The sequence below is a fragment of the Atheta coriaria genome, unplaced genomic scaffold (assembly GCF_025399875.1).
Source record: "Atheta coriaria isolate IRGN ID8LTWV9N9 unplaced genomic scaffold, Caltech_Dcor_3.1 hic_scaffold_7_pilon, whole genome shotgun sequence".
Lineage (NCBI taxonomy): Eukaryota > Metazoa > Arthropoda > Insecta > Coleoptera > Staphylinidae > Dalotia > Dalotia coriaria.
This window is the reverse complement of record NW_027045449.1, coordinates 291,905-317,171: the sequence shown is the minus strand read 5'-3', so window position 1 is coordinate 317,171 and position 25,267 is coordinate 291,905. Positions and strand designations below refer to the sequence as shown.

Below are 25,267 nucleotides of genomic sequence, written 5' to 3'. Positions count from 1 at the left end.
GTTGGACTCACGCCACACAACTGGCTAATTGAAAGTTATTTTTTGTGCGCGCGCGCAGGTAAAACGTCCCGGGGTGATCGTAAAATATCCTGGTTTCGGGGGTGGAAAAATGCTGCATTTGTGTTTGAATATTTCACTTGCGTTTCTGTCAGAAATCTGTATTAATCATTTACGTGCACAATGTGTGCGCTGTAGGCAACACACAATGCACATGCGAAAGATTCATGAGATGAGTGCATGCTGTTTGGGTTGCATATATATTTTGCGATATTCTTTGGTATCTGTCTTGTCTGCGAGTGGAAAATATTTGCATGATGCAAATGGTGTTTATGAATTAGCGCGCGATGTACGAACGTTTTACGCCTGAAAGAGTTGCAGCGATGCATTTTTAGTGTTGCTGCGCTCTCGAGGAAGTGGAGTGCACAAAAGAACAATGCAACAAAGTCTTTTGTTAGCGGGGCGTCATCGTTGTCGTCGTTGTGAGTCATGACGACACCTTTGTGAGGCTTCCGGATCAACGCCGAACGCACAATTCAAAGACGATAATAAACTCTAAAGGTGTCGTGGAAAAAAAATCGTATAAATTGCACTGCATTGCAGCATTTTTTGATTTTTGATTTTTTTGAGAGTAAAATAGAAATAAAAATAAAAAGCTATTGAAGTTAAATATTTACAAGGATAACAACGTTGTTAGCGCAAGTGTAGTTGAAGTTTATTTCGCGCAACTTTTTCCATTTTGGTTATCCTTGTTTTCGTGTGCGTTTGCTGGCGTTTTATGCTAGATAATTCCTATTTTACGGTGGAGTCCGCATCGCGCGCGCGAATCCGGCGAAACCTCGGAGTCTAGGAATCATACGAATAACTCTGCCTCTCTAACTGCATCCAGGAAAGCTCCACCTTTCCAGGACGCGCCTGGATAGCTATGAACTGAATTCTTATGGTCCTTTCCATTAAATTCGTTAAATATTTACGCAATCCGCTTTTAGACTTTTCGACTTTTTTCTGTTTTCGTTCGGGCCGGGTTTTCCTTTTTCTTGAAATTAAGTTTGTTTTTTACCGGTCGTTTTTTTTTTCGTGTGCGTGTATTTACTTTTCACGTTTTTCACGTGGAAAAGGATATTCTAACTTTTAACTTTTTGGCGTCTGCAAAAAAAGATGGCTGTCATTTAACTGTCAATTAATCGTATGTGTTGAGAATATAAATTTTTGAAAAGTTTAGAGTTTTAGTTTGGAGAAAAACCGGTATCAATACCGGTATACCGGTATTTTTTTGAAGTACTTATATTTTCTGTATTTTAAATTCCTAATTAATTCATTTAACTATTTTATAAATACCGGTATTAATATCAATATACCGGTATTTCTTTCAAAATACCGGTATTTTTTTCAAAATACCGATATTTTCCAATATTTAATTATTTTATGTAATTATTTCATAAAAACCGGTATTAAACTTAAAATTCCCATCTTTTGTACGTTATGACTTTTGGCAATTTTTAAATATCCATTATTTTTGACACAATTTCTGTTTATTTCCCCTAAAAGTATTTTCGCCAGCGCTGTCGAAAGAAGATTGAAAAAATACTCCGCCGAATATTACGCACTCCTTGTTGTTTTAGGACTTAAACTCGCATGTTTGACTGTTTTACACGCGTTTGCGAAAATGATTTTAATAATAAAAAAAGCATCGCACGCACCGGATGAAAAAAAAAAACAATAAAACCTCTGGAGCGCACAGCGAACAGCATCCGACAGCTCGGATGCATCAAATAATACATCAGGACACATCAGCGGGAATCCTGAGCATGGTATAACTGAATTATGCGTACACACACACACACACACATGCAAAAGACGTGTGAAAAATAGATCACGTTTTCATCGTGCCGCCGTTGCGAATATTTACGAGATGGATTCGGAAGGGTGTTTTTCGGCGGCGGCAGGTATCAAGTACGAGTATTATAATTTGTTTGCGGGTTTTGATGGCTGCGAGGGTTACGAGTTACAAGTTATGGACAGCAGGTAATGCGAAATTGCGGAAAATTTTCAAATGCGGTAGAATAAAACCGGATGCGATGAAGGAGCACGTTTGCTGCTCTCCACCAGGAGCAGGGGTGGTGGCTGGTTGGTTGGCAGGCGAAAGGGATGCACGAGCATCGAATTTACGAAATCGTAAAGTTGGCGAAATCGAGGCGAAAGTCGAAAAGTCTGCGCGCGTACGTACACTCGGCAAGTTATTGAGTTATTCAACAAAATTCAACCCACAGCACACGAAAATGCAAGCAATGCATATGAAATATTAACTAAACTCTTCGCCGTGCGAATTCATTTTTTTTTCTATTTTTTGCTATTTTCACCTCCCAAAGATTGTATCTGAGTTATTTTTGTGCAGTTATTAATTATTTTACGTGCGACTGGTTTTTGCACTCGAGCGCAAACGTCAATAAAGCAAAACGCACGGAATTGGATCATTAATCAGGCGAATAATTTATATAACTCGCAAAGAAATCCGGCACAAAATAAATATTATCTTTTGATGTTAATTAATTGAGTATGAGTGCGAGTAAATTACGCTCGGCGTGTTTAATTATTAAATTTTGATAATAGTCGAGTTCTAATTGTCTCTGCGCGCAAGTTTTCCTGTTTTCCGGTTTGCGTGCGGCGATAATTAGAAAGTTTCTCATTATGCACTCACTGTCTGTGGCACATTATGTCACTGTAAGTTATTTTACCTTATTTTATAACAGAGGTAAGAAGCCCCATGAACAATCGCAGAGTCATTTAATAACATCACCTATGCACATGATTATCGCACCCTCCTGACACAGACACAAGCACGCACATTTTTAATAATCGCACTGTAAACTTGTTGTTTGCACTGATATTACTGTTGGGTAAACGGTGGTGACAATGTACGCGCACGATGGTGGCAGCGCGCGGCGCGGCGATAAGCATTGCATGTTGGTGATGCGCGTGACGTGTGTGTGCGGCCGATTTGAAGTTTAGCGCGCCACTGACGCGACTGCCGACCGGCGGCACGGCGGCTGCGAGCAGAGGCGGCGGTGGAGGCGGCGCGGCGCCGCGCGAGCATATTTGGCAATTCATGCGCATGCACGTAAAACACATCAAATATTAAAAACAAATTTGCGATAAATAACAAACAGTTCGATTAGATGTTTGGTGTGTTGTCGATGGGCGCGAATGAAAATGACGCGGAAGTTGGGCTGTGCTGCACTTGCTGCTGCCACTCAACCACTTCGGCTCGGTGGAGTTGAGTGAATAAATGCACTCTCGGATATGAAATATGCTTATTAGTTTACTGCGAGCCATGGGGGCTGAATTATGAATTTAATAATCGCAATATTTACATGCGCGGTGTTCTGTTATTATAGGAATGCATTTGAATGTTTTGTTCAATTATAAATCAATTCCTGCTGAAATATAAGCGATTTATCAACAAAAACTTTGTTTAATGATAAAATTAGATGAATTTTATTGGTTTTTATTAATTTTTTCTGTGTAACGACGAAAAATATTTTTATTTCAAGCAATTATGGCTTAGAATATTTTTTAAAGACATGACATCGATGGTAACATTTGAAATATTGTTGTGGTTATGCAACCCAACATACACACAAATTGCAATGCAATATTTTATAACTTAAGCACGATTTTTCAGCTAATTTGTTGGTGTGCACGTTGCGTTACTACAAAATCATTTAAAAATAACACAAGTGAATACAACTGAGCGACGCGGAATGCATATTTTGACTTCAGGAAATATTTACCGGCATTTTTACAAGAGTAATTGAGTTTATAACCAGCTTACAAAAGATGAAAAAGTTGCCTATTACGTAAAATCTCAATATTTGGTTATGTTTTATTCCTCGATGTAACGACATCTTTATAAACCTTGTTATAAAGATGTTAGACTACATTTTGCTATAATTTTAGCAGTAAAACTAGTTAAAAGTCTTTTTTACTACAAGAAAGGAATGAAATAAACAAATTTTCAGGATTTTCTTTAAAAATGCAGTAAATTTAGGGCAAAAACTGAAATTTACTCAAAAAAACAATGTTTTTCTATGTATTTTATGTATTTTTTTGTTAAAACGGATAAAAATCCTTCCAAAAAGACCAAAAATCTTTAAAAATAGTAAAAAATTTTTATTAGAGTAGTTGAGTTTACGAATACAACTAAGCGAAATTCATATTTAGACTTCAGGAAATATTTATCGGCATTTTTTCAAGAGTAATTTAGTTTATAACAAGCGCAACAAAAGATTAGATTGATTTATTTAGAAAAAATAAATAAAAAATGCGATTTTTATCGAAATATCTTCCAAAGTATCACCTCCACATCTTTAACAATTATATAATATGTTTAATAATTTAATTTCCCATATTTTCCATAAAATATTTCTTCAAATTCTTTAATATTTTCGCAAAACAAGCCAAAAAACTTTTTTCTTATTCTTTTTCCAGTGTCACTACTTATACTCTTTTATTATATTAGTTCCCCATTCGTTTCGTCTGTCATTTTGCGAATTCTATTCTGCGGTCGACTAATATCTGCTCTGATATGATATCATATCAGAGGAAAAATACTCATCGACGCCCGAGTTGGTTCAATATCTATGATATCGAACAAGTCCAGCAGCCATCGTCGGCGATGTCGCGCCGCACATCCTTCGCACTACTTTACTTCTATTCTGTGTCGTAAGTACCAACGAAAATGTTCGAAAACGTTGGCGCGCCAGCCAACCATCTCTCGAGTGTATGAAGTCTTCATTTTCGCACAATGACTTCCTCCTGAATGCACTCTGAAGATCTCACACCAAAAAATAATATAAAAAATATAAATCACGTTGTAATTAATTTAATTGCAACGTTGTGGTAAAAATTATCATTACACGTTAAGCCTTTAGCGATATGAATTTATTATTCAATAATGGCGGGTAAATTTATGCTCAGTGTGAGTTTCGCTTATTATGCCACTCACGATTTGAATGATTTCAATGTACATGTTTTGTCCCGACTCGAGGATATTGTGCGTCAAGTTTCAACTTGCGCGCCCGTCTCAAGTTTTCACACATTATCATCGCGCGGCGGCGGCGACGGCGGCGGCGGAGGCGTTGTAAAAGTGGTGTAAAAGTTACGAGTTGCTTACAGCACAGTTTAGTCGACGGGCGCGCGCGTCTGGAAAGTCGACGTAAACGCCACTTTGCTTTTCATTTCGTTACTAATGTCCTTTATTCGCGCCTTTTGAACGCGTCGCTATTGTGTGTGCACGCCGTTGAGGAGACTTGAGGCATGATTCCACATTTTGTATATTCGCTGCGTCGTCTTATTCTTTAGTAGGTATGCGAAATCTCTTCACAATCTACATGCTTGTATTCTTCATTTCTACTTACTCGTATGTCTTTTATTTCGGTAAAAAGGTAAAATTTTAAGTTTTTTAAAGTAATTTTTTTAATATTTCACATTTTTGTCAGATTAGGTTAGAATTGATGACGTTTTATTGTATTTTGGGTTGCGGTTTACAGAAACGTGTAATCTGGCGACATCTAGCGGTAGTTTTTGTAAGTAGATATAATAGCAAAAGCATTGTTGGTGTTTATTTAATAATTTTCTCATTAATTTCCATCTGCAACACAATTTCATTCTGTTTCGATTACAAACTCAGCCATTTATCAAATTCCGAGTGTTTTTAAAACTTTTCCGCATTTATTTCCCAGTAAAATATATTTTTCTACTGCTGATTCACTTTGTTTAATTCTTGTGCACCGATTGTGCACCATCATCCATTAGAAAATTGTATTTTACGCGCGGCGGCGAAATGTAAAGTAAAAAGCGAAGAAATACGCGCGCGCAGAAAAATGCTCAATGGTGTCAGATAACGAGTCCATTGTATAATACGAAGTTAGTTTCCTCTCCGGGCATTATTGCTTCTTACAATCGTCGAATCGAATCAGTGTCTCCATCAATTTTGTCCTGCGATTGGATTTTTCCTTCATTGTAGCGCGCGAATGAAGTAAAAGCAACACGTCGCGTCGACAGATGTGACACGGACTCAAACTATACGCAAACATTTTATGCGTGAAGTGCACACAATGTTTTTTCGCGCGCCGGGCGCAAAGGTTTTTTGATGATATTGTATTCTTTTGCACTATAACGCTTACCGCTATTATTCGTACGTGTGGCGCGTAACAACGAGCGAAAAAATTATCTCATAAACGTGCCGCAGAAAGTCGAGCTAAGTTTGTGGCTGTGGCTGCGGCAGCGGCGAGAAATGAAAAATAAAAGAGGTGTTTCGATTACAACGGCGCGCGCGAGGCGGAAAGCAGAAGCTCGCCGGGAATAAAGACGAGTAAAAATGAACCACTATTAGGTCCGAGGGTGTGGTGTCCGTGTCCGTATCCCGTTCTTTTAATTCTGCGATAATAAAACCCACCGCCGCCGCCGCCATGGGAAGCGGATCCTCTCGGCAAATAATTACAAAACTTTATGATTACTTGTATAATTATAAAACTCTTGTGCAAGTTTTATAAATGGTCGCGGAGAGGTGAATACACACGGCGCGAATTTTAATCGAGGCGAGCGCAAATTTTTCCACCACCCCCGGGGGAGAAAAATCGCTGGAATCTAATAAAACTAAAGCAAACACGCGGTTTAAATTTAAATTTTAGAATAAATAATTTAAATGAACAACGTTCGCGGGTGGGAGGCAAAACACAAGTTAACAGGTGAATAAAAATGCAATTTTCTTTATGGAGCGTAAAATTTGTGCCTTATTTTTTAACAGGCTGGAGTTTTTTTTTTTGTTGCCGTGGTACTTCACTTCGGTTCACGTTACGTCTTGTTACGTCTTGTTGCGCTCGCCTGCGTTCGGTTGCCACTTCGCATCAGACTAGTAACAGTAGTTTTGTGTTACTTTCGTGCCCTGGCGTCGCATTGTAATATTCATAAATTTGCGCGCTGTGAGGTTCGGTGTGGTGCGGTGGTGTTCTCTAGCTCTATTTAGCACACACTCAAATCTTCATTTTTATTACTTCTTTTACAGCCGCAAGAGTTTTACGTTTCACTTAATTTTTAAACTTTTCATTTTCATAACGGAAACGCCGCTGGAGATCCTTAGTGTTTGATTAAAAAAAACAACAACACGACTTGTGTTTTAGACATTGACTTGAGTGTAACGGGGTTTTTATGCACTTTTCTTGCGTGATTTGCGGTTTTTTCAAGTGAAAACTTCTTCGAGCGTGTTTTGCGTGGTTTTTTTTTATAACTAGGAACAAAACTTAAACAAATATTGTCATTTTATACATATTGGCATGTGTTTAAACTTTATTTTATGTAAAGTTGTTATTAACTCTGTCGACTCGGGCGTCGATGAGTATTTTTCCTCTGATATGATATCATATCAGAGCAGATATTAGTCGACCGCAGAATTGAATTCACAAAATGACAGACGAAACGAATGGGGAACTAATATAATAGTAGAGTATAAGTAGTGACACTGGAAAAAGAGAGTTTTTTGGCTTGTTTTCGGAAAATATTGAAGAATTTGAAGAAATATTTTATAGAAAATATGGGTAATTAAATTATTAAGGATATAATATGTTTGCTAAAGATGTGGAGTTAATACTTTTGGAGATATTTTGTTTTTTCTGATAAAAATCGCATTTTTTAATTTTTTTCGAAATAAATCTATCTAATCTTTTGTTGCGCTTGTTATAAACTAAATTACTCTTGAAAAAATGCCGGTAAATATTTCCTGAAGTCTGAATATGAATTTCGCGTCGGTCAGTTGTATTCACTTGTGCACTTTTTATGCACTTTTCTTGCGAGATTTGCGGTTTTTTCGCGTGAAAACTTCGTCGAGCGGTGTTTTGTGCGGTTTTTTTTTATAACTAGGAACAAAACTTAAACAAACATTGTCACTTTACACATATTGGCTTGTGTTTAAACTTTATTTTATGTAAAGTTGTTATTAACACTATTATTTAGCCTCTAGCGGGCTGTTGTTGCATCTAGGAACAAAAAATAAACAAATATTGAGATTTTACGTGCATAGGCAACTGTTTAATCTTTTGTAAACTCAATTATTCTTGTAAAAATGCCGGTAAATATTTCATGAAGTTTAAATATGAATTGCGCGCCGCTCAGTTGTATTCACTTTTGTTTTGTTTAAACGATTTTCTAGTAACTTAACAAGCACCCCAAGAAATTAGCTGAAAAATCGTGGTTAAGTTATAGAAATTTGCATTGCAATTTGTGTGTATGTTGGGTTGCATAACCACAACAATATTTCAAATGTTACCATCGATGTCATGTCTTTAAAAAATATTCTAGCTCATAATTTCTTGAAATGAAAATAATTTTTATTCTAACCCAGAAAAAATTAATTTTTACTTCACTTTCAAGTCCTTTAAGTAGTTTTCCACTGTAAACAAATAATAAGCTACCTAAGCAGCAGCGTAAATCACAGATAAAATCTCTGGACGATCGCTATTATATTATCATCGGCGTGCGAGACAATGGCGTGTCCTTTATCTCATAACAACCCTTTCTTTGGCGGCGCGCGCGGTGGTTTGATTATACAATATGTTATGCGCCAGGACCTCGTGACGCAACGGCGGCAGCGGAATTCATGAATGCTTAATGAACGAATCCTTTCCGCGAGAGAGGCCCTCTCTCCACCGATACCTCTATACAGCGGGGTGGCATTTTCGCGCAGAATTAAAACATTACGACATTGTTTTCCTAACTTGATTGCTTACATTGTAAAATCTTTTCACGCAGCCGCGCGCGCAGAGTGCTTTCCGAAGGCTTTTGTTCTTTTAATTAATATTTTTCAAAAACAAACACCTAGATAATTTATATTATAAATATTTGATGCAATAAAAATTTGCAGCACTTAGAAAACGTTTATTTTCGGTTTCTATTGTCAAAAAATGAAAATTTTAGAAAAAATCAAAGAAAAAAAAATCATTATTTTTTGGTTGTTTTGTTTTTTATTGTATTTTGATATTGATAAATGAGAAATAATGATAATAGCCAGCGACATTATTCGTTTAACGGTTAAGTGCAATGCGCGTTGGAATTTTTACGACTTTTCACGCTTGCAACTTCTTCTGTTACACATGATATACAGAGTGTTTTACAAAACAAAAATAATTTTACTAGGAAAAAACTTAGATGATAAATATTTTCTTATATTTTTTAATATTTTGTTTTAAAAATTAATAACTCTGTAAGCAGATATTTGATCGCCGATAACAAGATGTATGTGAGAATCTCGAGTGAAAACTCATCGCTAAAGAAGCACGTTCTAAGTGCGCAGTTAAAGTTAATCAAGCGCACGATAACGACGTTTTCTATTAGATTAATCACCTCGCCTCGCACTTATAGTTTTCCTCCGATCGATTCCACGTTTTCCTTAAACGTAAACTTAAAGTTACGACCACTACTACAACTCTGCTTGCTACTGGCTGGCGTCAGTAGTTATCGAATAAGTTACCAATTTGCAGCAACTTTGCTGCGAGTCAATTAACGAATGCAAATAACAAATAAATCATCAATTGCATTTGTAAGACTGATTAATTACCTTGAGTTATATTGATCTCCGGCGGCGTCGTGAAGGAATGCATGAATGTCAACACGAGTTTGCTTTAATCTTCAACGCGGCGTGGCCAACGAACCTTTGAGCGCCGGCGCTGGTTAATTGCGCTTATTGCCAAAAGCCGCGACGGTTTACGCGCGTTTAACTTTGATTTATCGGTTTACACCTCGTTGCCACCTCGACGAGGAGGTATTTAAGGTGTGAGTGGCGGGAATGTCAGGCATGCTTCTTGTTCGTATTATTTGCGAATAATTGGAATAGTCTTGTTTTCGGTCATAAATTAAACTAAAATATGAAATTCTTGATGTTGAGTGTTTGGGGGAGTTACTATTGAGTTGTTGAGCAACTCAGATCCAACTTTGTTTCAATTTTGAAACTATAATTATGATTTTATTGTTTTACTCACATTTATCGCTAATTTTCACTTTTTTAATTTAATTTTTGCATCAAAAAGCTGTTTATATTCTATTCTGGTGTATTAACTATAATATTTCAAAGTTTTATCAAATTTACTCCACGGGTTTTTGTGTTATCACGGCACAAACATACATTAATCCACCCAAACTCTCAAATTTTCAATATATGCTTATATACTTACAATATACCAACATACATACTGAATTATTATTGATTGTATAATTCGTGTCAAAGTTTACCACAATCACAGCCCCTTGCAACGGAAAAACTTTTCACCCCCAACGCAAACATTAAGTATTAAGAGGTGTTAAGTGCTCTCGACTTTTTTAGGGTTCTTTTCCGTAAACTTTCACCGCTAGAACGTGAATGAAGTGTTTAGAAAACTCGAATTAAACGCCTCGAATTATATCGCTTGATAAAATAATATTGCACGTTTAATCAAATGAATTAAATCATTGGGCTGTAAATTACATAAATTAACATTATCAATAAATATCAAATTACACGCTGCGTATGTTTATAACAAGCTACGAAATTGTTGCTAAATTTATGGCCCGCATACATTATTCATTTATCTGAATCACGTTTTGCACTTTATTTAACCCGGCGTTTAGCGAAGGTGTAGCGCCAAATGCCAGAGATAACCAACCGCGCCAACCTTTCCGCCCCGAAAGCACCCCAGTGCAACAACAACAAAACAATTTTATTGCGTATTATCTACATTTATCGAACACTTATCTCTGCGATAATTACGCCCCGTCATTAATAACCTCGCGGGGGTGCGACTGTGCGATACACAAGTGCTTTGGCCCATATTCGAGTGTTGGACATGTGTGTAGGAGACTTTTATTGGCTTGGGACGTGTTTGAGGATAGAGATAATAAACGGTAATAAACAGGAATATTTGTTAATGTTACGGGTGAGGTGGATGTAAAGATTACGTTAAAATAAATTTAAACCTTTATGGATTATTATAGAAATATTAAAATTTTTGGTAATTATAACTTTCATCCCCTATTTTACACCCTTTAAATTTATTTATCGGGATAAAAAGTAGTCTATGTTTTATTTTAATATATAAACTATACTATTACAAATTTTCATTAAAATTTCTCCAATAGTTTTTGTGTTATTGAGATTCAAACATACATTAATCCATTTAAACTCTTCTATTTCTAATATTAGTACAGATGAAACTCGCTAAATGTTGCCGCTTCATTGCAATTCCCACCGCAACCCAGCTCTGCTGATAAACAAAATGACATGCTCACATTTGATGTCATCAGCAATGAATATGGTAATAAAGACGCCCAAAAGTGGCATTGCGCAGTACACAATGAAGCCACCACCCACGCATAAAGGTAATGAAAAAAAGCGAAAAGGTTTAACCTGCGAAACGACTCCCGACGGTGGTGGCCTGCGGGAGAAATTTAAAACAATGAAACGCAAAACGTTAAACCGTTGCCATTTTTTAACACCCGCCGGCTATTAAATTCGTCAAAACGACACACTCGAAGCGGGGAAATTAAATGGAAAATAGAAAATTGTTTGGGGGGTGGTGGTGGTGGTGGCGAATGGAAAATGGTAAATTAAATGGCCGTCGTAAAAGTTTATGCCCCGAACATCAATAATAATATTACCTTTATATCCAGCCCGGGCTGCGACGGCGAAGAAGGATATGTAGGAGATGTAAGGAGTAAGGAAAGAGGTAGCACTTGAATGCGTTTCTCAGGCTCTCGGGCGGGCTGCTTGGACGTGGACTTTCCGCCTAGATCCCTTAAGCGGTTAAGCGGTTAATATCCTATTACTGTTTGAAGTGACTGGGCAGATGGGACGACTGCGTTTTTGGATAAATATTCGGCTCATCTTTTCAGATATTGTTATGAGGTCAATTTCAATTCGTCTCTTTGACTTTCAAATAAAGCGCGCGGAAAGTCGAGGAAGAAGTTTTTAGTTAAAGAGAATCACTGTCGGATTAATTTAATAGTGAAATCTGCAATCGTTTTGGATTTAACAACCACTTTGGGGTTTCTTTTTTATATGGCTGCCTGTGGCTTGCGGGGAATTAATGTGGCGGAATAAATCTTGTTATTTTATTATCGTTTACAAGTGGCTTACATAATGCGCAACCATAAAACGAGATGATTATGAAACAATTATATTTGACAGCTCAAAATGTACGGTTTTTTAAATAAGAGTTGTGGAGTTTTGGGAATTTCGTGAAATTTGATTAAGGAATCATTTTTTCGATGATTTTCGATAGCGAATATCTTCTAAGATAAAAGGGATAGCGATCAGCGGTTTAAAGATAATGAAAGATTTGTACGGTGCTTTGAATGGGAGTCACTTCTACCGCTAGCCTCGTAAGGGGTACCCTGAATCAAGTCCCTTCTACCGCTAGCCTCGTACGGTGCTTTGAATTAAGTCACTTCTACCGCTACCCTGGTACGGTACCCTGAACACGAGTCACTTCTACCGCTACCTTCGTACGGTGCCCTGAACACGAGTCACTTTTACCGCTAGCCTCGTACGGTGCCCTGAATCAAGTCACTTCTATCGCTAGCCTCGTACGGTGCCTCGAATCGAGTCACTTCTACCGCTAACTACGCTATCATTTATTTCGAGAATTTTTAATAGCAAATATCTTCTAAACTAAGTGATAGTAACTAAGGAAAATTATCTATTAGGAAGAAATATAAAATATATAAATTTCTCTATGTAAAGGGTTTAAAAATGCGACTAAAAGTGGCAAAAATTAAATTGAATATTTCTATAAAAAGAAAATACCAGTATTTGGAGATAAAATTCTTAGTTTATCATAATTATCATAATGGATCCGCACATTGCGGAATCAATTTGAACAGATTTTAATCTTTAATTCATGATTTTCTGCTCTTTTACTCTTTTGATATCGAATAATTCTTTTTTCTTGCGTTTTCTCGCGCAGATTTAGTGGAAGAAAATGTAAATGTCGCGCGCGCCTGCATCGAAATGATACCACATACCTTTATGCCATTAACGGCGGCGCACATTTACAGCCACTCATCATCTTCCCCTCCAGTGACGATTCCTCGCCCGCGTCTCCCAGAAGAAACAAAGCGTGCGTTTATGTTGATCAGCGCTCGTTTCATTTCGTAAACAATATCTGTGCGCGCTTATCATGCGGCAGAAAGGTGCTCTCGAGTGCGAAATGGGCGCAAAAGAAGCGGAACGATGCGCACGACATTGTCGCAAAATGTGAACCTCGCGGGATCACCATTGGATCGACGCGGGATCATTAAGGAGCGCTTCAAATGATGACGCCGGCGAAAATAAAACCAAAACGCGCACCAACACAAGCGGAATGCTTTTTCGGAGGTTTCTAGTTGTGAGGAATTTTTTATTGAAAAATTTATTTACTTAGTATGTGGTTTTGGTGGTGTTACTTCGACATACCCAGGATTTGGTTCAGTTTTGTCGAGATTCAGGACGGTACGACTCATTTTTCGAAGGTCACCTGCAAAAAACGTGAGTTTATTTATTTATTTATTACATTTCTGCTTTTATACTTACCTTGGATGCATGTAAGGCAAAAAAACATAAAACTTAGGAAAAAATACGCTAGGAGAAATGCCACCCAGTGTTTCAAAAGTGTATGGTTATACCAGGATTCATCCGGTTCGGAAAACCACATTTTATTTTATTTTACTCCCTGTAGAAAATAGTAAATAATGATTAACTCAAATTTGACACAATAATTTCTAATTGCACTGCCAAAAAATATTTTGTTTTGGAGATGAATACGTCAAAATTATTTCATTTTTATGTCAAATTAAACCGATTTACACGGAAAAAAATTTAAAAACATAGCATATATTATATCTCCACTAAAATTTAACAGAAATAATTTTAATTGGCGCCTGCACATACGGAAGTATCACCTTGGTAAGTTTATACTTCTATAATTTAATATTTCGCCACTTTAGTTTGAAGTTTAACGAGTTTAATCAAATTAATTAATATTATGCTTTAGAATTTATCGCGTTGTTCCTTGAATTCGGTTAGTGAATAGATATGACTTTATTAGAATGGTAGATCTTGAGATGGACCATTCTCTTGTTTATTAACGCTGCAAATATTAATAAATCTCGCGTAAACGACGAAAGCAGGTAATTTCGGGTTTAATGACCACGGCCGGAGCGTAATATAATACTAGAAATGAGACATTTACCGAATTTACTGGCTAAAGTTATTTTCTTTAGCCTTTAGCGATAAATTCAGTTTATGAAAAGCAATATTCTTAATTCAAAGATTCAAATCTTTAAAATGGTATTACTCTGGCCCTCTAGGAGAAAATAGTGAACTAAATTAAACTCCTTGTGCAGAGTTCTATTTTGTGTATTACAGCGAGCTATTCAGTTGAAATTTTCTGTAATACGCATACGCCGCGCCATCTGACGGCGGGCAGAAGAAGTAGAAAACATTTTCTACTGGAATGTTTAAACTGTCAATTAGAGTGGGTATCGCAAAATCCAACCGTTGTTTATTTCTCCTTCACGTGGGCAAACTTTATCTTTAATTCTATGGTAATCAGTTGTGTATTGTGTTGTGGTATTTTATTTCGTGTTGAGACTTGTACCGCACACTTCTTATTCTAAAAACGTTCAGTTGTATTGCTTTGGCGTAGTGACGAGAATAAAATCAGTGAAATTAAATTGAAATTGAAGATCACCATGCATAAAACCAAGCGGCATAAAGGTAAACCACATAAAACTTATTAAAATGTGCAGTTGAGTAAAGTGTGTGGCGTTAAATTGCACTAATCATTAACACTTTGCATTTTGTCATTGCACACGTACTCGCACGGTCAGCGAAATTTATCTGCTATTACCGGTGACCGCGTATTTGCGTTTTTTAACACGCGTGTACAACTCTCAGCTGCCTATCCGATGCTATTTTTACGCTGTGTCTACACGGCCGCGATATTATCTTAAACCGTTGTAATTATTTTTATTTCTTATTTTTTAGTAAGAAAAAACATGAAAATACATTTTTTCAATAACAAAGTAAAGAATATGAATCAATCGAAGGAGTGTAACGTTTGCTATGAAAAACTCGATCATTTCGATTCGGATGATCAGGAAGAAATGGCAGATCCTGATGTGCAAGCAAACACGGACGAAGCCGACAGTATCAACACATTGTGGAACATTCACGATGAACTCAATAAGTTGAGAGGTACTTTTATCAATTTTGTTTAATTCTCTCCCGAATCGTACGAAATTTAAATCATTATCTTATCACAATATTTACCGGTATGGCGGTCGAGTTGTGTTGACTCATAGACTATATTTTACACTTGTTCATTTGATGTTTGTGCGCTTGCTAAATAACAATATTTACAACTGCGGTAGACGTTGACACTTAAAATGAGCTCAGAGGCAATTCGTCGACGACATGATTCAAAGGATGAACAACTTCCCGCAGAGACCGCTGAAGGTAACATTTATTACACGCTATTAAAACTGCAATCGTATTTAAGGCCACATGTCATCGCACAATCTGCACTTATCAGAATCAGACATCGTGCAGAAGATCAATTTCGAGGAGACCAGCGGCGGGCATGCCCTGCCACGCTCCTATATCGTCGTTCGCATCGCGGCGGATATTCCTGAACGCACCCTCGTTTGGCTCGTGGATCGCATCAAGGGTAAACGACGCGATGGCGGCGCTGAATTGATCGTGATGCGGCAGCCATATAATATCAAAGATGTAAATATTAGACCAGATCTAATTTAGTATCATGTGTAATTAACTGTAAGGAGATAAAAAATATTATACAGGGGATTGTTTTGCACATATCAGCATCACAGATTAAATTCCTCGAAGCGGCCGAGGAGATGGAGATTGTCAAGATGGATAAACACGGTGTGATGCGCGAGTTTGTCGTCAATGATTTAGAAGAGTTTCTTGCTGAAGGCATGCACACTGAGGATCTGCTGACGGTCACCGAACGCCAGAAGATTGTGCGCCACGAGCTGGAAAATATACGAGCGCTCGCCGAGGACAATTTCATTCCTGGATATCCAAACATCGATCTCTACGAGGGGCAGTCTGTATTGCAGGTGTGTCTTGGTAAGGGCATCGTCAGCAAAGTATATCCGCTGCATGATCGTGAACTGCTGAAGAAACTAGGACATAGTTGGTATTTAACGTTTTTTAGGACACAACCATTTGGTAAGTACAATTATTTTATTTTTAACTGTGTGAACTATGAAACTGTGGTTGCCTAACTTAATAGGACGATTTTATTCTCTCCACCGCTTATTATACCCTTTAGGCATTTCATACTTGAAGATACATTTGAAAACAGGGTGTTTTATTTATTCTAGTCGAGTATTCATGCGGTTGAACAGTTGAACTGTATCTTTATGACGAGTTAATTTATTCAAACGCGCGTGCAACTCGACCGCACAAAGTATAAAGTAGGAAACACAAACGCACGCTTGAGAAAACTGAAAGTACAAAGTAGATGATGAGCAGAAGGCGCAAAGTTGGAGATCTTCCGGTTAGCGCACTCCTTTGTGCGGTGTACTTGATCTAGAAATGCATTGTATGCGTATTGTGTAACATTTCTATGCCGGAAATGCACACACCTGCGAATGCAGTACCACAAAAGCAAGATGTGCAAATGAATACCGCTTAAGATGCGGAAAAATTGTTTATTTCAATATTTTTGATTAATATCACTGTTTACTCAGGGAATTTTTAATCAAATCTCCCAGAAATGCATTTGTATTGTCAGTATAGAAAATTGAACACAATTTGTAATGGAGATTGCGTTGTGGGATGAAAATGTCTGCCGCTTATGTATTAAAAATGCACATTTTTGCATGTCGGATTAGCGCCGCATGCAAAGCCTCCTCTGCCGGGAGGGTAACATTGTGGAAGATTTCAAGTATTAGCATCGAGGGCCATCGCTCCCTCAGCATCTACATCAGCATCAGCACATCTTGCCGCCGTCTGGGCATATTCAGCATATTATATGAATGTGTATCTTAGCATCCCAGGCCTAACGTTCTAACGTTTTTCCTTCATCCTCTGCCCTAATACCTTACTTTAATACATGCTCTTGAAGTTCAGAGATCATAAAATGTTGATGCGACGCTAATCCTGGTATTATCCGCGCACGAGTTTTAAGTTTTGCGACAATCCTTCAAATTAAATTCCCAACGTGCACGCCCAATTAATATTAATTACACTTGAAGTGATAAAATTTACGCATTACTAACTTTCCGATAGTTGAATTATATCGCTTATAAATTAATCTGCGATCCGCTGAAGAGTCCTTAATTTTCCAAGGTTGTTCCAGCTACACCTACTGGAGCATTAGCGTCATTATCAATCGCGGGGGATGTTTCTGACGTCTTTGCACTTTGCTGTGTGTTAGGGTGTCGGAAGTGTGGTAGGAAATGGGTTCGAAAGATACCAAGCAACCCGTTGCTGACGCTAAGCGCCACTTCTCATCACCACCGCGTGCTCACCGCACAATCTATTCAATCCGCGACGTTTGTCGTTCTTGCTCACAACCCTCGCATGCGTAAAATGTTCCAGTTGAGGTCTTGAGGGTCGTTACTTTATTTTCTTCCCCGCATCATTTGCTAAATTGTGCTTGTCCTTGACTTGTACTGCACTCGATAACACTAATGAAAATGTATTCCCCGAGATACTTTGTACCTTTCAATATGCAACTGGATGAATGAAGGGTGCGTGTGAATGAGATAGGTCGCCTTTTGACTAACGGATGAATAGGGAAAGCGAGGGAGAAATATCTATGTTGAGGGTTGTAATTAACACGGGCAGTTAAAATAATTACACATGTTGTCGATGTTTTTATGATTTTATTGTGTTGCAGCCGAAATCCGTGAATATTTTGGTGAAGCCATATGCCTCTACTTTACATTCTTGGGCTTTTATACCACCGCGCTGCTGATACCATTGTTCCTCGGTTGTGTGCAACTGCTCATTGGAGCCGAGGCCGTGCCGTTCTTCTGTGTGTTCAACGTGGTGTGGGTCACCGTTTTCCTCGAGGTCAGTATATATGCACACACGGGTCATAATAATATAAACAATGTGCCCAACCCTTTGCTGCTGCTGCCTGTTGTGTCCTGTTGTGTATGCCAACATTCCAACCTTGCACGTCCGCCTCATTACATCTCCACGTACGAGCACTTCTGCCCACGGAATATAGAGCAAGATGCAAACAGCAAGAATCTTCCCCGCATAAGCTCTTTAATAATTGATTCGTTAGCAAGCGACCCTCGGGAGCTTCCGAAATATGCGAATTATATATAAAATAATTCGTTCCTAAATGCCGGGGCGCTCGGAATTTCGCAATGAATGCGAACGCTGCGCAAAGATCCATTGTTATTAGGCCTATGGAAAATAATTGCGCGTTTATAAATCGTTCCGGATAACAATCCTCGCGAGAGGCGGAGAAGTGGTGACGCCGATTTAAATTTTTGACGCGCGGAAACGCCGACGATGCTTTTGTTTGCGAGTTTGAGGAAATCTCGCTGTGTTTATATTGTGTGTATAGCACCAGAATGGATCCAGTTGACATGTTGCTGATTTCTAAAGACGCCGCCGGCGGACGATTATAAAGAATGACACTTTTGTTTCTAAAGCAGGACCGGATTCCGGATTTCGGGTAGGGCACTAATGGCATTTGTATTATTTACACTCGGCATAGATAAAACTTATGCTGTCGTCCCTGAATGTGCCATTATTTGGAAATTTGTGGGCGTAGAAGAGATTGGAAGTCGCAGATGGGGATCAAGTCGGAATATAGAAGATGTGCGCGGGCACACAAAGCTGCTCGAGGAAATAATAATAGAGCAGGACGTGAATTTCCGAAAAGGACGATTTAGCCGTCACGTTCCTTCCTCGCTATCTGCCTGCCGCCCCCGAAAGTCCGCGCGCGCTTTATGTTGAAGCGTTTTTCGTATAAGCGACGATCCATTATACCGCGGCGCGCGGCAAAGTTTACAAATGTGACACTTTAAAAACGAGTTCCATTTGTTTTCCGGCTTTCGTCGGCTGCAATTGTCGCGCTCGCGCACGAGCTGGGTGGTTTATTATACGAGCGCATGTCATCCGCGTGCGTCCTTTCAATGAGGGCGTCGTTGCAATTTTTATATTCTCAATGTGTCACCACCACCGACTGTCTTCGCAAAAAAACGTAACTTTTAACAAGTTTAAGTCGGCTGGCGTTGGTTTTGTGGAACATGGGGTGGATGAAGAGCACATTCTTCGAAATTGACGACTAGTTCACATGCTTCACTCGGTTTTATAGACGCAACATTTACAAATTTACGTCTTGCATATTATTCACACCACGATGTCGTCGTCGCTGCCGCCGTCTGAGGATAATAACCATTTGTTTTGTTTAGGTCTGGAAGCGCAAGTCGAACGAATTGGCCTTCCAATGGGGCACAATCGGAATGACGAGTATGGATGAACCACGGCCTAACTTCCAAGGCCACATGGCTATTGATGAAGTCACGGGCAAGATGTCACCGCAATATCCACGAATCAAAACCAATTTTAAGGTTTTTGGCTCTGGATTTCATCTGGTGGTTAAAATAATTGTGTTTTTGTTTATGTAGATGTATTGTGGATCTTTACCGATTGTGGGTTTGTGTCTCCTTGGAGCTTTCTTCATTATGCTGTCCTCATTTTGGGCGGAAGCGTATCTCAAACAATCTGAATGGGAATGGGCCCCAATTTTGGTCCCGCTGCCTAGTATTGTCTACACGTGCTTGGTATTCCTCATGGATTCATATTATCGACGTCTAGCTACATATTTAACCGAATGGGGTATTACCACATTACCATTTTACCAAAATTAATTTTAATTTAATGTTTTTATTAGAAAATCATCGAACACAATCACAATACGATCGCCATCGAGTGACAAAATTAATTCTTTTTGAGTTTGTGAATAATTTCATGTCGTTGTTCTACATTGCGTTCATCTTACAAGACATGGACATGTTGCGCAGTCAGGTAGCAACGATGCTGATCATCACGCAAGCGATCAACAACGTGCAGGAAGCGATAATTCCTTTAGTGATTAAATTTTATCACGTCAAGGTACGCAGGGCACGTCTGCCTAATTCTCTTTCTGTTAATGTTCCGACCATTTTACTCTGGTATATTCTAAGGTGCTGGAGATTCAGAACATCATTTCGGGCGTACCGAAGCGCGCGGAGCTGCAGAAGACTGGGCGACCCACCCTTCAGCGTGAGTATAGTGAATATGCACCGCTCGCGGCGGTGCCGGAAATTCCCGAAGACGATCAGCGGATTAAGGATGCAGACGAGGTAATTTTATAGAACCAGACTCCTTACGATTACGATTACTGCCAAAATAGCAAACAGCAAGGAGTATGGGAGTATTTGCATCACTTGGTAGCATTCTATTCGTATCGTATTCGTATTTAGAATTCGATTTGGGATTACCATTATACGCTATATGTCCTCGACCTCCCCGACATAAATCCGTAATGAGAGTTTCGAGGTGCATTTAGTTCCAAAACATGCAGACCACACTCGTATGTGCGGCAGTGCGGCGGTGGTGTTTGTGTTTGCGTTTCGGGGCTAGTTTTCGACTTGTGGGGAGGACTGGGACGGTCGCGTGCATCCCTCGCTGGCGACCCGTAACACCGTATAGGTTTACGCGTACATTTTGGTTGTTATTGAGTTGGGAGCACCATTAATTGACGCTTGTACCTCTTTCGGTCGGGTGCCTTTGACGACTCGGGTGCACACTCGAGCTTTCCACTTGCCACCCTCGGCAAAGGTTTATTGCTGCAATTCTAGCGGAAACTAAGTTGGGACATTTCCATCAAATTGAATCTCTTAAAATTGTGTGTGCTTTTTTTGTTTTATTGATAATAGGAAGGTGATTTGGATGATTACGAAGGAACTTACGATGATTACCTGGAGATGTTTATACAATTTGGCTATGTGGTGTTGTTTTCGTCCGTGTATCCAATCGCTGCCTTTTGGGCTGTGTTCAACAACGTGCTGGAGATTCGAGCGGACGCGTTCAAGCTGTGCGTCGTCTATCAGAGGCCAATGGGGAAAAGGGTCAAGGATATAGGCGCCTGGCAGGTACTGATATAATACAATCGTCAGCACGAGCAAAAAAAAGTTTTATTTATTTTATTTGTTTGGGCTGTGCGCCGATTGCAGAAAGCGTTTGAGGCTCTCGGCGCCTTATCGATCATGACCAACTGTGGCTTGCTCTGCCTCTCTCCACAAGTACGCGCCTACCGACCCGAATATTCCGAAGTCGGATGGGTGCTGCTCTTCGTGATTCTGGAGCACTTCTTGCTCGGATTGCGGTACTTGCTGCATATTGCCATCACGGACAAACCGCAATGGGTACGCGTGGCCCTCGCGAAGAAGAACCACGAGTCTCGTCAAGCGTTAAAATTCGAGGTAACGACTTGATTTGAAATTCCGAATAGGAATAAGAATGTGAATGCAACTGGTGTCTTCGCGGTCATAAATACTAGTCACTGGTGTCACACACACGTTCCGAGCGAGCTGAAAGCGAAAAATACATTGCATTCTCAGCCAGCTGTCGGAGACAGGAGTGATGCGAGGCGGCCGCGACTCCATTTCGCTCCATAGATCAATCCGATATGGCATCGAATTGAGTGTGTGCCGAGCATGTGTGAAATCGATAGATATACGACACAGGCTCAACGCCTCCCGGGGCGGTATTGTCATATATTCATAGATTGTCTATTTCAAGATGGTGGCAAAGTCTTCCGAATTTATTTTTGGGGAATATCTTTTTGTGCCACTCGTATATTAGGTAAACAGAGGAAGATGTATGGAAAAACGTGCTTGTGGGCTGAAACGACGCGTTAAATTTTAATGAAATCTATACAGTTTGTGTGTGCACTCTGCACGCGCATTTTTTCTTCTCTCCCTTCGATGCATCGCCAAACAAACGATGCGCGTCGCTTGGAAACGAAGTTTTCATGGAGTGAGGGTGTTGTCAATTTGTTTGAATCATGTGTTACTTTTGCTCTCGTGTAACGAGTTTGCACTCCTTGTTTATCTTTTGTTAATCTTGTGTTATTTCACGTTTTGTGAATTTCACGAATTGAAATTAACGAGACGCGATCGCAAAAGTATGGAATTGGAATTGAGCGGATTACGCCTTAACGATATTGTTTATTGCTTTTAATTGGAAATGATCAATTTTGTATTTGCAGGGAAAATTGTATAATTTACAGATTAACAAACAACAGGGCCGGATTAATTCTACACAAGTTTCCGAAGAAGAAAAAAAATTAAAATTGACCGCTAACACGCTAATGATTAATTAGTACAAGCAAAGGGTTGTAACCCAAATCTAGTATTTAGTTACTCTACACTCAATTAGTTAATTGCGCTGCCACTTTGACTCCGCCCACGGACACATTGGGCGGTATTTTTGGTCAACTAATTTGGCATCCCAAAATGCTATCGTATGCCCCGGCCGACTAAAGGAAGCAATTTTAATTTTAATTAATTAACTAATTAAATTGTATGTGCGCGCGTAGGCAAAGTTGTGATGAGTTTGGGGCGGAATCAAATCTCGCGGAGGTCAAAGCACAAACAAACCGAAAATTTTACTCTTGCTGACTTTTCCACGAGCGCGCGCGCGCGCAAATAGGATTAAAGCTTTAATTAAAATTTTGTTACACACGTGCAATTATATTCATATTCTTTCTTTTCCAGAGGGCTGTGAAGAATCGCCGGATTCTAACGCGCAAGTTCAAAACTGTGCATGGTCCACACAAAAACTAAATCAATTCCCGTATTTCTAATGAGATGATATGATGATGTAGTATTATAAACTTTGTAAATTGATTTTATCCCGAAATTATAATGTATTATAATTGCTATTATACTGAGTGTTGTAGGTTTTAGGTGTGAATGGATACGGGGTTGTTGGTGGTTGTAGAATGGCCGCACTCGGTACGGAATATCTGAATATGTAGAAGAGTGTAAACCGGTAATCGCTCGTTTAGTACTACATCAATCTATCTGTCTGCATAGACACTCGCCACGCTTGCCTCCCTGAAACTTCCATTCTCATATCCCGTTCGCCCATCGATGGCGGCGTTCCGGGTGCGCGCACAGCACCACCCAGCTTGAAATCCAATTTGTGCGTGTGCCACGTTTGGAAGCGCGAAACCGTTGCGAAATGGGTATCCTGCAATTCGGGAAATTATTTCCCACTTTAAACATCATCCACTCCCCCGTTCGGGACCAGCAGGAATCACTTGGTACGAGTACACATCAAATGGATAGAGTAATAACATTGGTTCTTTTTAGATCTCGGTGATTTTTTCCGCATTGGAATTGAAGGAAATGGCAACTAAGTAAGTTCTCACTAAGTTCATTTGCATTTGCCTACTCGTACTTTGGAAAGAGCTTTCAGGACTTGGAGTGGATGAAAGTTCACAATTTGAACACCCGGAAAAACCTAATCGGCATTGTGTTTGCTCCCGACGGGATATTAATCATAACCAGTGTGCTCTGTAACTTTATATTTACGAGCAGTAATTATTTTAATTAAAACTCGATCTGCGGTTGACTGGCCCCGGCCAAAATGAAACGATTAGGGAACTTTTAATTGCGTTACAGCATCTCATCTTTCCTGTTTCGTTTGCGCGTTGTAAAAGATGTCAGTGCTCATCTTCTTCCTTTTATGTTGCCTCGGCAGTCATAACATGTCTTATCGCGTTGCATTGCGTATCTAAATGACTAATTGATTGCATCTTGGAGATAAAACAATAAAATTCGACAGTGATGTAATAAAACTTCGAAAAAAGCGAGCAACTGGGGTGGAAAGATAAAAGATGGGCGAGATGTGATGACTTATTCGATAAAAATGATTGATGATCGTTACCCTTTGATGCCGAAAGAAGATCCGCGCATAAAAATCGTAAGCTGTTTTGTTTTTATGTTGTGCGGATGTTTTTGGTCATTTGGGCATTTGTTGGCAGCTCATGTAGCAAATTGTACGCGCACGGCTCACGCTTGTTAAAAAGTTACAAGCGCCGCGCGTAATTGAGCAACTTTTAACCGTTGCAGCATGTTGGCGTGTTAATGTCTTCAAGTTTTTTTTTTACTGCGTTATATTTGCTAAATGTGTCAGGAATTTATCGGCCATTTTCTGCGCATAAATTTAAAAGATGAGGTTATGAGTTGTATGCTATTCTTTCAAAGTTAGAAAAAGTATCAAACTGTAGATAATTTAATTCTCAAAAAATATGATGATAAACTAACATTAATCCTAAACTTTTCGCTCTTTTACATTCAAAAATTAAGATTGTTTCATGAAGTTTTGTTGTTTGATATTTTTATTATGAAAATTAAAAACAACGTTCCGGTAAATGTTGAAATGTTTCCGCGTAAGTTTGCGACGCGCCTTGTTTACATCTTATTTGCTCTGGCAAAGTTTTTTTTTGTTGTGCATAAAGTTGCGCCTTTTTTCGGTAAGCGCGCGGGCGGAATGCGCGCATCGAAGCATGAGCCGGCGGTGGGCGGCGGCTAAAGAAAAACCCCCTTGCTGTTTCTGCTTGTTTAAGCTTTGTTTGAGCGGCAAAAATCTTAACAAGTCGGCGGCGCCGCGCTTTGCTTTTCTTCGGTTTCGGCCGCATTCAATGTTTTGACAGAAAAAAAAAGCGGCACAGCTTCAAAAGTCACGCTTATTTTTTCAACCATCCTTCATCTTACTGCCACCGCATTGTTTCGTTATTCCTTCCTCAGCATCGATTACGCACGCTTGAAATTCACGCCGAAAAAAAGAAAACTTGGTCAAGAAATATTTTCCACGCCAACGATTCTTTTCTCTCCACAGCCAGTTTTAATGATATTTCTCAAAATATTCACGTTCACGATCGAGCAAACATCTCAAAACTCAGCGTATGCGGTGATGAAAAATGAGACGAGGGTCGATATGCTGATCCGTGACCAAATTGTATGGACACGTAAACCAATTGGGTCCGATGCGGGCGATAAAAAGCAGCGTAACACGAAAATTGCAAACAAAATGCCGCGTTGTTACGGAAAATTTGATTTCCATTACGTCGAGAGAGCTCCAGATTTGAAAAGGCTGTGGAGTAAGTTATAAGTAGTAAAAGATGTTCGCCGAAGGGGAGAGTAATGGGAACGT

The 25,267-nt window shown here is 39.2% G+C and overlaps 2 protein-coding genes across 12 annotated transcripts in view; one reads left to right on the top strand and one right to left on the bottom strand.

The window, feature by feature from the left end:
• LOC135795730 (toll-like receptor Tollo) overlaps nt 1-13,151 on the bottom strand; it is a 37,717-nt gene extending 24,566 nt beyond the window's left edge. The window contains exon 1 of one of the 2 annotated variants that reach the window (XM_065307500.1): nt 13,045-13,151. Coding sequence is in view for 1 of the 2 variants with exons in the window: in XM_065307499.1 (XP_065163571.1) it covers nt 2,733-2,791 (59 nt within the window). In the remaining variant the exon portion in view is untranslated. Of the gene's footprint in view, nt 1-2,732; nt 3,003-13,044 lie in introns of those variants that run through there. The other variant, XM_065307499.1, reaches the window with a different exon arrangement.
• Nucleotides 13,152-13,280: 129 nt separating this feature from the next.
• Axs (Abnormal X segregation) lies at nt 13,281-23,707 on the top strand. 10 transcript variants are annotated; one of them, XM_065307492.1, is made up of 14 exons: nt 13,281-13,396; nt 13,479-13,546; nt 15,047-15,256; nt 15,561-15,790; nt 15,862-16,255; nt 17,934-18,109; nt 19,471-19,629; nt 19,687-19,897; nt 19,953-20,173; nt 20,245-20,403; nt 20,980-21,195; nt 21,277-21,525; nt 22,822-22,944; nt 23,007-23,707. In XM_065307492.1, exons 1-13 carry the CDS (start codon nt 13,383-13,385, stop codon nt 22,888-22,890), a joined length of 2,376 nt encoding a protein of 791 aa, XP_065163564.1. In that variant the 5' UTR covers nt 13,281-13,382; the 3' UTR covers nt 22,891-22,944; nt 23,007-23,707. The 10 variants fall into 10 exon arrangements, with proteins under 10 accessions (XP_065163564.1, XP_065163561.1, XP_065163562.1 ...); XM_065307489.1 differs by lacking the exon at nt 13,281-13,396 and having other exon boundaries at nt 13,444-13,546; nt 23,007-23,372; nt 23,422-23,707; XM_065307495.1 differs by lacking the exons at nt 13,281-13,396; nt 13,479-13,546 and adding exons at nt 13,771-13,963; nt 15,433-15,517 and having other exon boundaries at nt 15,594-15,790.
• Nucleotides 23,708-25,267: the final 1,560 nt, after the last annotated feature.

Coding starts and splice junctions, on each gene's coding strand:
- Axs (XM_065307490.1), top strand. CDS start 13,444: ATGTGGTTTTGGTGGTGTTACTTCGACATACCCAGGATTTGGTTCAGT. Junction 16,256..17,933: donor TTTTAGGACACAACCATTTG/GTAAGTACAATT, acceptor ATTGTGTTGCAG/CCGAAATCCGTGAATATTTT. Junction 18,110..19,470: donor GGGTCACCGTTTTCCTCGAG/GTCAGTATATAT, acceptor TGTTTTGTTTAG/GTCTGGAAGCGCAAGTCGAA.